The sequence below is a fragment of the Pseudopodoces humilis genome, chromosome 5 (genome assembly GCF_049639895.1).
Source record: "Pseudopodoces humilis isolate 2021_Gansu_Grassland_sample_001 chromosome 5, ASM4963989v1, whole genome shotgun sequence".
Taxonomy (NCBI): Eukaryota; Metazoa; Chordata; class Aves; order Passeriformes; family Paridae; genus Pseudopodoces; species Pseudopodoces humilis.
Window position 1 is genome coordinate 61192568 of NC_142204.1, and position 12919 is coordinate 61205486.

Below are 12919 nucleotides of genomic sequence, written 5' to 3' on the forward strand. Positions count from 1 at the left end.
AGAACTGCTGCTCCTCTCCATGTGAGCCTTCTCTTTGGTCAGGCCAATGCAGAGACAGCCAAAAATTCCTAAGTTTAGCCCTGTCTTACATAAACAAAAGTCTTTAATGGATTCAAGATGTTTATGTGAGCTTTTTACTTTTACACAGCAGAAGTGACAACTAATATATGCTCCACGGAGAAGCTATTTTTGATCCCAACACAAGACTGAAAGCCATTTTATTAGGACAGGCTTTACTGACATTGTAGTAAACCTAAGTAAAATCAAATCTCAGAGCTGGCAGCTGCAACTAAAGTAACTCCACACTTTGACTTTTATTGTGTCTCTTGTTTCCATTTCTAATAATGCAAGTGAACAGCGTTTAATTTTACAATACTATCACAGAAGTGAAAATAACAAGTGCTATCAGTATTGATTTATAGTGTTTTGAACTCTAACATGTGGTTGAGATCTGAGCATCACAGGGTTGTGTATATTATCTTTGAGTATCTTCCAGGTCTGTTATTAAATGTAATTTTTTTCCCATCCATATGAATTACAGATTTGCAATTAGAATAATTTGGGCTGGAAGGGACCTATAAAGGCTCTTTGGTCCAAACCCCTGCAGTAGGCAGGGACACATTTATCTAGATCAGGCTAGTCAGACCTCAGTCCAACCTGGCCTTGATGGTTTTTAGAGATAGGGCATCAACCACCTCTCTGGGAAACCTGGACCAGTGTTTCACTACCCTTGTTGAACAAAATTCTTTTTTATATCTAATCATCCCTCTTTTATTTAAAAATTAATATCCCTTGTCCTGTCATAACAGGTCCTGCTAAATTGCTTGTCCCCATCTATTACACAGAGGCAATATATGCCTTCATAGTTAGTCTGATGCACTTATTTCTTGCTTTCTTATAAACATAAAGAATTTTTAAGTGAAGTTAATCAGCTGAAGTACAGCTTTTTGTCTCACAAGTTATATCATGTAAGTAGTTGTAGTGAGATTGATCAGATGTATTTTAATCAGTGGTAGTTTTTTTTTATGTATTCCTTCACATACTTAATGTTAAAATCTGATTGAATAAATGAATTTTCCCATAATGTACATGAAAAAATAATAGATACATTTTTGTGTTATTAGATTTGTCTTTCTAGAGTCTAATTAAAATCCTACCATAGTAACAAAAGGAAAAAAATATTATATCCATTCTATGTGGATGTGAACTCTTTTTTCCCTTTAGTAAGTTCAGAATTTAACTCTGAAAATCCTCTGTGAATTTAGGTGACATTTTTATGTACTCTGAGTTTATTGCTTTTTTAATGAGAGTTTGGTTGCTGAAAATCATAAACCTTCTAAATTTGTGAAGTTTAGTGTTCACAGTTCTTGAAAGAAAAATTTGAGACACTTCAATAAGCATTCTTGTACTAGCAATTATAAAAGGAGAGAAAATTAATTTCTTAATTTGTGTAGCTACTTCTAATACAATATCTGCAGTTTACATTTTCGTCATTTTTTGTTTGCATCACTATGTGCTTGGTTTATTTTTGTAGGCAGAAATTAACTCAAAAAAAAATGCAATATTATTAGAAAAACGACAAGAACTGCAGGAGGAGATTGAAACGATCAAGAGAGGTTTAGCTGAACAGGTGCTGAGTTCTGCTTTCTCATATTTTTTTCATTTTGACAGCTGGTTTTCTATCATGAGAATAAGGGGATTATTTGAAGAAAAAATAATGGGAGTTTCTAGCTGCAGCTTTCTGGTGAGAAAATGCAATAGTATTTACTCAGTTTTAAAGACCACTTGTCTTTCATTTTCAAAAACTTTTTTTGGTGTTACTGGCTACATAGTAGAAGGTAGAAAGCAAATCTACTTTCTAGTTTAAGTTTCTGAATGTTGTTGATGACACTGCAGCTAGAAATATATTGTTATAGATTTCCTTTGGATATGAAACTGTCTTGTTGCAACAAAAAAATTCAGTATTTGTACGTTAAGATTTTTCATCTTCACAGTTCTGTCATTTGTGGATGTCTGTATGCAGCAGAGCCACACAGAGTGGAAATGCAGATACCTGCATTACAAGAGCATTAGTACTTGCCACTACATAATTGACTTTATAAGAAACAATCTATTTTAGACATACATTCTTAAGATCAATACCTCCTTGTCTTCTTACCCTTATATCCATTTTCTTTATGTGTTTTGTTTGAATTCATTAACATTGTTGATGGAAATCCGCTTATATTTGGATACATATGCATTCCAGTACCTACATGTCATTTTTAGGATATGTAACTTGTGTGCACAGACGGGCATGCAGTCAGTGGAGCCTAGAAAGCTTCTACTCACCTCATCCTGAAGACCCGACACTGAACCTAAAGATTATATAGCTATAAAGATCCATTCTGTACAATGGACAAAATGCTCCTAGGTGATAATATATTCTGAAATGTTATTATAGGGATTGTGCATGGTGTTTTAAAGCAGTAATTTATTACAATTTTAAATCTGTGTAGTCTGTATATTTGTTTACTTTGCAGATAAACCCAAAGTATTTCCAACTTTGGGTTTGCTAACACTGATACATTGCTGCATTAGGATTTAAATTTAATCTTCTTTAGGAAATTATATCAGATATGGATGCCCGTGTGTTAGAAGAATGCCTTGCTGTAGAACGCTTGCTTTTCAAAGAGCAGGAAAAATGCAGAAATGAGTTATCCACACTTACACATCTGACTTGGCTCAGAGCTGATGAGAGGCAACTGAAATGCAGGAATGTTCAGAAAGCCAAGGTAAAAAATTATATATTTGGAAGATTGTTCAAAACTAGAAGCTGGTATAGGGAGAAATTAAATAACTAATGAGGGGAGCCCTGTGGACTCATTTCCCACTCTAGCTTTGAAGTTCCATCAGAACACTGGAAACTCACAATACTGTGGTGCTTTACTGGCAATTTGTGGTGCAGTGCAGTATGTTAAAATACAACTGAAACAATAATAATTGAAAATATAATTGAATAATTGAAACAAGGTATTTGAAAGGACATTTAATGAGTGCCCAAAGGAGGGCAATGAAGATGGTGAAGGGCCTCAAGGGGAAGCTGGGTGAGGAGCAGCTGAGGGCACTTGGTCTGTTCAGCCTGGAGGAGACCGAGGGGAGACCTCACTGCGGTTACACCTTCCTTGTGAGGGGAGGAGGAGGGACAGGCATTGATCTCCTCTGTGGTGACCAGTGACAGGATCTGAGGGAGTGGCCTGAAGTTGTTTGGCAGTGGTCACAGCACCAGCCTGACAGAGTTCAAGCATTTGGATAATGCTCTTGGGCTAATGGTGTAACTCTTGGGAATGGTGCTGTGCAAGGCCAGGAGTTGGTCTTGGTGCTGGTGGCTTCCTTCCAACTCAGCACATTCTGTGATTCTGAGATTCTGTGATTTGCTTTCAAGTCCATGGGGTAAAATGACCAATTTGAAAGAAAGAGGCAGAATAGCAGACAACGTCACCTGAGATTATCAGAAGTAAAACTGTGTGGTTTATTTTACAAATATATGAACATTAGAAGATAAATTGAACTACTACTCATTCCAAAGCGAGGGAGAAATTTCTATTTTCCTGTTACATTTCAAGGCATAAATAATTATATTGATTTAGAGAAAGAGGGAAAGAAAACTTTTCCTATGACTAGCCATTATATTTGCTGCCTGCATTTTTCTGGCATGATGTGTGCTGTGATGTTGGACAGAATTTACTAAACAAATTGCTACATGGGAATAAGATATTGATGTTTCCAAAATATATGTATGTCTTCAGATAAATTAGATAAGCTACCCTTCTACCACGGTGGGAAACTCTGTCTATAAAAATAAACAAACATGTCAGGCTTTGTACCTGTATCAATAAAATCAGTCCATAAACAAATATGGACAAATAAAACAAAATAATACAAATTCAGGAACACATAGACAAACCCATAGTTGCAACCCATCATCCACCAGCTTTCCCTATGACAAATTTCCTCCTCCTGATACCAGTGGGAGGAGAGAAAAGGTCTGTTGATTTAAGATTGATGGCCCAGGCTATTGAGGACTCAGCACAACTACAATTGAAAGATCCAGAAACTTAACAGAATGCAATTCTGCTCAAACATCAGTGATTGCTTAAAAGTCAGAACTGAGTGAAAAAGAAATTTCATTTGTAAAGGTAAAGTTTCAATGGTTCATATACCAAATAATTATATAGCAGTGCACTGCACAGGCTGATCAGTAGAAATGGTGGAACTCCAGATAGAGGGAACCAAGCATTTAAGATGCAGCATCAAATTATCTACATTACTAATAGTAATTGTAAGCTTAACATAAATGGAAAAACTGTGGTTTTTTATGTTGTCGTAGTAAAAACTTTTCAATTATAAGAAAATGTTCTCTATAATAATAACCCCCCTCACTGTCTTTTTCTCATCTAAGACTTGTTCTGGGTAATTTTATTGAAGACATTTCTCTAATATATCTAAAGTGCTTACTAAAATTTATTTGAATTTCAGATTCAACTCCAAAGTCTTGTTAAGGAACTAAAAAGAAAGGATCGTGAACTAATCACCTGTAAAAAGATGAAAAAAGAAGTCCAAAAAGAGTAAGAAAATTATAACAATACATTATCTAAAAAAAGTCTTCTAAAGGAACTTTCATCCAAGTAATGTATGCATAAAATGCTAATAATTATTTCTTTCACACATTTCATTTCTTCAGACTCCAAGAATTGGCTAGGATGTGTGATCTTATGCAAATTGAAAAGGATAAATGCATACAGTTGATGCGTATTGCTCAGTGGAAAGCAAAGGAAGCTGAAAACCGGGTAAAATTGCTAGAAAATAATATAGAAAATTTAAGGAATGCCGTTATAACCAGGGAAAGGTGAGTTTAAAGTACACTGTAGTTCACATTTATAGAAATTTAAGACTGGAAAAAATCTTAGGAGGGAATCTATTCCATCTTCAATTATGCCCATATCATCCTTGATAGTTATTATCCTGATTTTTAAAATCTGACTGAAACAAAGGCATTTAGAAACACCCCTTCATAATCTGTTCCAACTTCTTATCCCACTAACACTCCACAAGTAGCTTGGACATCACTGCTTCTCTAAGTTTGTCTCACTACTCTCTCACTTTCCCATCCTTTATCCCACAGTTCTTGGATCTCTCAGGTTTTGTATTTTCATGCTGTTTGATTCAATATGAGGAGCGCTGTTGCACTCATATTTGTTGTCCTTAAAGAAAAAGAGATCTGACACATATGACTTGCCAATGAAGTGGTGCATGGGACTATTAAATGAGTCACTAGATAGGAATGTGGCTAATTATGAAATTAGAACAAATTGGGGATTTTGGTTAATAACTCACACTGAAATTTATTAGATAAATAAAATGTGGTTTCAATTCCCAAACAATCTTAGACAAAATTAAAGGTTACATTCACAGGTAAGATAATGAGGGAGAATAGCTGGTGCTTGTGACTCTCTTTTCCTAGACCATTTAGTGGGAATATCTTTTTGCCGTATTTTTGTCATCCTAGTGGTGAAATTCTGCAATGTAAACAGCATTACAATGTCTTGGAAATCTGTACTTGGGCAAGTAGGGAGATAGTGAATAGCTAACTGTGTAAGCAAAACAGGAAAACCAAAATTGAATAGTTAAAAATAACTTGATTTTCCCAAAACTTCATTATTTGGTGCCAAAAAATTGCTCAATCAGACAAATACACTAAATATTTTTTTTGTGAATATCCTGGTAGTTTGGTTTCAAAGTCATGCTAGTGATAGCTAAAAAAGAAGGAGAACTTCAGTGATTGAAGTGATTTTGTCAAGCTGTACAAGCTGATACTTTGTGGTAAAATTTTTGAGGCTTTCCCAGTTGATGAAAGAAGGGGAAAAAAGGCTAATAAAACGTAAATTTTGTACAGATATCAGAAATACACAAATATTATTATTCATCTCCCTCCTTGGTACAGATCCAAGAGATATTTTGGGCTCTGCAAAACTAGATTTAAAACTAGTCAGAAGTATTGAATTTTCAGTAACACACTTGCCTATGAAAAATATTTTTAATCCCAGTAATAGACTTTATTATCAGTACCACTGATTTCACTGCAACCTATGCAATTTGGACGACAGAGTATCAGTACAAGTAAGGCAAGAAATTTTCTGAAAATATTTAAAAGACATTGCATTTCTGCAATACTATTATACTTTCAGTCTGAAACTTGACTACAGAAGTTTAATTAAATTCAGTAATACCCTGTGGTACTCAAAGTGTTATACATGTCAGGAAAATGAAAGAAAGCAGCTCCCTGCCCTCTATACAGCAAATCAGCAATTTAATGATGGAGCCCATGAGGGAAGGATATTTCATCTGCAGGTCTGTATTTTAACAGGAGACTTTGCTTCTCCTTTCACTACCTCTTTTGTATGTTGACATGAATATCTTCCTGGTGTAGATAAAGTTGTGTTTCAATCCAGAAGTGATACCACAGATCAAATGCAATAACTCTAAATTCTGTGTTGTGAGATAGTAAATAGTTCATTTGGTGACAAGAATCTGTCTTTTAAATGAGGGACCATCATCCAGTGATCAACAAGGATGCTGGAAATAAAGAGATCCGTTCTTTATTTTTATGTCATCTTGTCACTAACCTCTTACTATGTTTTTTTTGTTTTTTCTCATCTGTCAAAGAGCAATCAAATAATTTTCTTTCTTGTGTTAATGTTGTGACACATTGTTTTATAAACAATAGATTTGGAGAACTTTGAATTGCAATCACAAAATAATTTCAATATTGTTATTTTAAAAAAATGGCAGAATTTCTACACATTAAGACTTTTCATCACAGTTTATGCCTATGCTCTTAAACATTGTATTTTATGACTACTTGGGCTACCTAGTAGCAAATAAAGGAGTTGTAATGCAGCGCTCCCTATTTAGCATTTTTCTTGAGCCAGAATCTAGATCGTTTCAAGCTGGAAAGAACTAGCAAAAGAACCCTGCTCTCAGAGAGTCTTTTTTCTTTGTGTAAAGCCTCTGTGAAGCAGAGACATAGAGGAGCCCTGTGTGCTTGAGCAATAAATTTAGACTCTGCTTTTAATTGCTGAAATTGGTTTCAAATTAAAAGGACTAAAAATATTCCCACATTTCTGTTATGTTAAAGAAAATTGCAGGAAGAGTATCTGAAGATTAAAAAGAATGAGAGAATGAAAGAATTGATCAAAAAGGATTATTGCAAAGTTGTACAAGAGATACTAGAGAGTAAAGAAAAGGAAAAGTATCTGAATGTTGACAGACTTACTACTGAAGCCACACACATGGAAGAGGAAATTTTGCAGATACGCAAAAAATATGAAAGGACTGTTCAGCAACAAAATGAGAGGTACACTTGCAAATTTGATCTAAGGTAGTGTTTAATTTTGACATTCATGAAGCAACAATATTTTTCAGCTTATGAGCACTCCTCAGGATTGCTAAAGGTCTGTGGCACTGCAGTGTTTCACTGACCAATCCCCCCCATTGCACTGTCAGCATTGCTTTGCATTATGTGGATGTTTCTCCACTGGTGATCATGGTCATGCTTCAGAATTATTATTCAAAAAATATGGTAGCTTGGCTACTGAATGCCTTGAGAACTTGTAGCCTCCTGCTCTGTTTGTGCATTGTGTACCGATAAGGTATCTGCAAAAATGCAGATAATCTAGATCTCTCTGATCTTAATCCAGTTTTAAATGCTGTGGAAGGCCAGAAGACCTTAAAAATTATGTGAGAGACAAGAGTCACTATTCCAAGAGTTTGTTTTCTGATTTTCACATTATAATTATTTTGTTACTTATTTAAAATTCTGACATTAAAATAATGAAAATTTCCAGTTTGTGAAAACTTCATACATTTTCACAGATTATTAATATTTTAAGATAACTTTTTTATGTTCTTGAATGGAATATACTGAATATGACTAATTTTCTTTAAAGTTATCTTTAAATTTTGACTTTATTTCAGTAGTCTTCTGCTTAGAGAACGAGAAGAAGAACTAGGCTTTTTGTATGAAAAAGTAAACAGGCAAGAGATGTTGTGTAAAAATGGAGATAGTAAGATGCAAGTTATGGATGAAAAGATCAGTTTTCTGAAGCTGAAGGTAGCTGAGAAAAAAAGAGAGGTTAAATTGTGTTTTAAAGAGCTCACAGTGAAGAATGCCCTGGATGCCCATCTGATGAGACTTCGGATACAGGTTGGTGCTAAAGGAAGCCTTTTTTTACTATCATTCTGTATTTTAAAATTTAGAGTGATTTCATAGAAAAACAAATATCTGGATGTACAATGTTTATTAAAAAAGCAAGTTTAGTCTAGCAAAACATATATGAGTTTCTATGCTTATGTGTAACTGGCTCATGCTCTTTGTTTCATATGTGCCAAATGTTTCCTGGGTATGGAATTCCAGCTAACCCACCCCACAGCCTGAAATGTCAGTATGACTAAACTGGAGAATGGGAGTCATGGGGAAAAAATGGGACTGTAGATAAAATTTGTTAAAACTGTATTGATGGAGTAGGTGGAGGGGTGGGAGATACACTTAGACCATCAAATTTCTAAAATAGTACTTCAATTCACACTTGACCCAGAGTGTACCCTGGAAACTTTGCTGCCTACGATGACATAATCCACATATATTTTCTTTTGCACAAAAACAGTGTAAGTTTTAGTTCTAGTTACAAAATAGCATTTAACAGCTAACAAACTGAAGTGCTTGGGACATTCTTGCCTTGCTTTCTGAAATGGCTCATTTACTTTTGACCTTATCTCTAGATGGTAAATTTTTCCATACATACTCTGTTAGTGCCTGCACAAAATCATAAATTGGGGTGTACCATTGCCTTTCAAACTTGCATCAATGGGAGCTGCTTGCACTATTCTCTTCTGGCCTTTTGAAGAAATTGTATGCTCTGCTACAAGAATAAAACATAGTACATGTTTTAATACCTCATGCAAATCATGCCCCAAAGACCTTTACAGGGCCATCACAGATTTAAACTATTAACCCAGGCAGTATAAAAAACAAAACAAAACCAACCAACCAAACAAAAACTCCTTTATCAAGAGAAAGTTTCATGTTTTTCATGTGAAACTTAAAATCACTGTTAAAGGGAGGCTATTGTTGGAGGTGCTTTAAATCTTTTTGCAATGTTGACATAAAATTTAAAAGTAGGAAAACACAGAGTGATGTGATATTATGCATGCAGTAGTCTTAATAAATGTTCCCAAGTCAGGGTTTTTCCAGTGAACAATGGCAAATAATCACTTATCAACCTTTAAAATTTAACTAGATACTGTGATTACTGAATATTACATGGATCAAACTGGCTGTTAACTCGTTCATCTCCTTATGCTCCACCATTCTGGCATTAATACTCTTACTCCCACTGCCAATAGGAATTAAGTCCAATGAGAAGCAGTTTCAAATTGCTTGGCTTTATCTCCATAATTTAAATAAAAACCATGAGCCCAAATCTGAATTCTGGTGTTGGTTACCAAATTCATACTGCTGGTTCTTGTACAGATTACAGAGACCCCATGTTGAAATCTGACTCAGCTTCTGTTCAGTTACCACTGTCACAGACTGTCTGGATTAGCCAGGCTGAATCCTGTACCTGTGCCTCTTCTGTCCTCCCCTTTTCCTACCCTTCCTGCCTCCTTCAGTCTTCATCAATACCAGACCTCTTTGAAGCAAGTGCTAGTAACATGCACTAGATATTTTCATTATTATCAATGAAAAAAACTAAAATCAGAAATATGTACAGACTGCAAAAACTGACCCATAATCTCAGCAGCTGTAGTGCTCATTGGGAAGGAGAAAAGCCCAGATCAGGGCTGTGTGCCAATTCAGCAAGATCAAACACTTCACCGGGGTCCCCTACATTCCACATAAGCTGCTTAATCATCAAAGTGATGTATGTTCCACTTGTATGCTTTTCATCAGAAGCTACCTATTTCCACAAAATATTGGTGAATAGTTAAGCTAAAAAAATACCATCATCTGAAGCAAGACCAGACCTCTTCTAAGCAAGTGCAAGTAACATGGACTAGGTAGGCTTGTTAACATCAAGGAAAAGATTTAAAAATAGAAATATTTACAGGCACTTCTTTACCCAAAAAGTACCTGGTGAGACTGTAAGGTGGTTTTCTCTGGGCATAAAACTATGTAACTTTTAATTGGGACTGCACATCAAGGGACTGTTCCTGCTGACTGAAATGACCCATAAAAACTAATCTACCTTCATGCATCAATGAGAAATACTTAGCATTAATCATTAATTAGTCCAACACGTAGACCTGCTGAGCTGTCATGGTGCTATAGATGGGACCTTCATGTGTTAGAGCTCAGGCAATGTACAAGGACTGTCAGTTTATTTGAGGAATTTGGCAACAACATTTGTCCAGGTTTTACTACATGAAAATCTCCAGACTACATCACCACATCATAGAATAACAGGACCAGTAGAGAGACAAAGAGTTTATCTAGGCAATCTGCTCCCACACCAGCACTGGATGACCTGTCATTCCTGAGAGGGCTAAACTGTGCTTTCAAGCCACCATTGAGAAACAAGTTTCCCCAAGCAAGCTATCCCAGTCTTTCCTTAACAGTGGAAAAACTTTCTTGAGCTTTAGCCTGGATCTTTCTTGCTGTGGCGTAAGAATATTGGTTTGCATTCTGTCCTCTAGGGACCTGACAAACAGGCCATTCTTTTCCTTTCTGCAACATTTCATGTTACAGGAAGGACGTTAATCATGTTCCTCTCCCATCCTTTTGCTAGGCTACACAACCTTGTTTCTTTCAATCAGCTCTTAGAGATTTTTCTTAGATCATTATTTTTCTGCATTTCTTTTATTTTTGGCAATATAGTCTTTATTTGTCTTGAAGTGCAGTGCCTGGTACCTGTGGCTGAGAGTGAAAGGATTTATTCAGGCATCTTGCAGGTTATCTTCCTGCTTACACATCCAGGTATGGTGGCACCGTTCTTGACACATGACATAGTGATTCATCTTCATGTCAATGTATGTAACAACCAGACCATTTTTAAAATAAAGGGCATCCAACCAGTTGATTTGATTCTGTGTTTGTACAGGCAATTTTTTCTGCTTATATGTAACAGCTTGCATTTTTTACTTAGTATTATCTTTTTGGTTCAGACCTTTTTTCAGACAAAGGTAATTTTGAATTTAAATCTTATCCAAAAAATACTTGCAGTCTCTCTGAGCTTAACCTCATTCTACTGATGAGGTACTTACTGCATATTTTAATCAAGAATGCATTTATTTTGCTTGTTTATGAGAATATAATATGAAATATTGAAGCTATATAAAAATGAAATTTGATTTGTCATCCATACACCTGTGAAATTATCATAGTAGACATTGATCTGGTTTGGCATGACTCAACACACTGTGGTGCCTGTTATCCCTGTCTTTTTCTCTTCTTGATACCTACAAAGAAAACTTAATTATATGTTCCAGATTTATTCTTCAGAAAGTGAAGAATAGCTCCATTTGCATCCCCCCCCTTTTTTTAAAGTAGGTCTTGTATTTACCCTTTTTTAGTGCTGTACATACCTCACCTACCTTCTCTTGAGATTTCAAAAAAAGCACCCGATATCCACTTTTTCAGACCAGTTGCTTTATCTAGACATGTGTTCCCTCCTTCAACAATTCCACCCGACTGATTACAGTCCAATGTAGAAAAACCTCTCTTCTACAGTCTTTTCCTATCCCCTGTATCAAATCCACTCTAAGAAAGAAAGTATTTTTTTAAATTTTAAGACTTAGAATCTCATATAACTCAGATTGTTTTTTCCAAGGGAAACACTACAAATTAGTAAAAAAATAATGAAAGATGCCTGTAGTCATGTTACTTAAGCAGACACAGAATAGCATGGTTCTTTGTAAATGCACTTTGATACTTTTGGATTGGTTTGCATCTGATGGCTTCTGATCATACTACATTTAAGAGTAAGGCTATTATTTACATTTAACATTAAACTTTTTAATGGCTTTTGGACAGTGGTTTTGCTGTAATAGTCCTTCTCTAAATTAACTATTCAGTCCTGAAATATTTTCCTTGGTGAGCTGCCCCTAATCTCATTAAGATACCACTGCTTCCAACAAGGCATTTTCCCCTGAGTTAGTGGTTGAGAAATTTGGCCCCAGGTAGAAAAGAGCACTGGAAGCATAGCTGCATCCTTCTGTTTGTGCTGGCCCTGCTTTTACATTCTTTCATTCTGTGTATTTTTGGGCTTGAGTTTTAGCTATTTGTTAGCAAAATATAGCTTTCAGTACCTAGCTATGTTCAGAATCATGGTTTGCTGAGGAAATTGTTCATTACACTCATCTAAGGTTTTTACTTTAGCTGCTTTTAGACAAAGTGCACAGGAGTGAGTTGTGTAGTGATTTTTCACTAGGAAAAGGATTTAAGTGCTGGTTACAGTCTGGTAATGTTCCACCGCCACCTGAGAATATCTGTCAGTTTTCTCTTTTCTAGTTAAATATGACTTGTTAACTTCCAGTGACAAACCTCATCCTGGCAACATCTAAACATTTACTTTATATTTTGGTGACTGTTCATAACTTTGAGAGGCTGGGACCACTTATTTCCTTAATCAGTCATCACCTGCAGTGGATGGTAAACATTTACACTTGGGTAGTGTTATGTCAGTGCTAGCTCACTGACAGACAGCCAGGTGCACATCAGAGCACACAGCCCCACCACTGTCAGTCTTGCAAAAAAAATGGCCCTGGTCACTCCTTCAGTGAGTATTTACACTGAGCCTGGATGTCCCTCCAGCACATTCTGGGCAGCATTATTCCATGGGAAGGAAGGTCTCACATAGGAAAGGTCAGGGAACACCTGTCC

The 12919-nt window shown here is 35.8% G+C and overlaps 1 protein-coding gene across 1 annotated transcript in view; it reads left to right on the plus strand.

The window, feature by feature from the left end:
• The window catches only part of CCDC146 (coiled-coil domain containing 146), a 60373-nt gene that overhangs the window by 42515 nt on the left and 4939 nt on the right, over positions 1–12919 (plus strand). Inside the window, exons 9-14 of the mRNA XM_005526080.3 lie at positions 1535–1630; positions 2604–2774; positions 4519–4607; positions 4724–4888; positions 7178–7396; positions 8017–8245. Of these exons, the coding sequence (XP_005526137.2) occupies positions 1535–1630; positions 2604–2774; positions 4519–4607; positions 4724–4888; positions 7178–7396; positions 8017–8245 (969 nt within the window). The remainder of the gene's footprint in view (positions 1–1534; positions 1631–2603; positions 2775–4518; positions 4608–4723; positions 4889–7177; positions 7397–8016; positions 8246–12919) is intronic.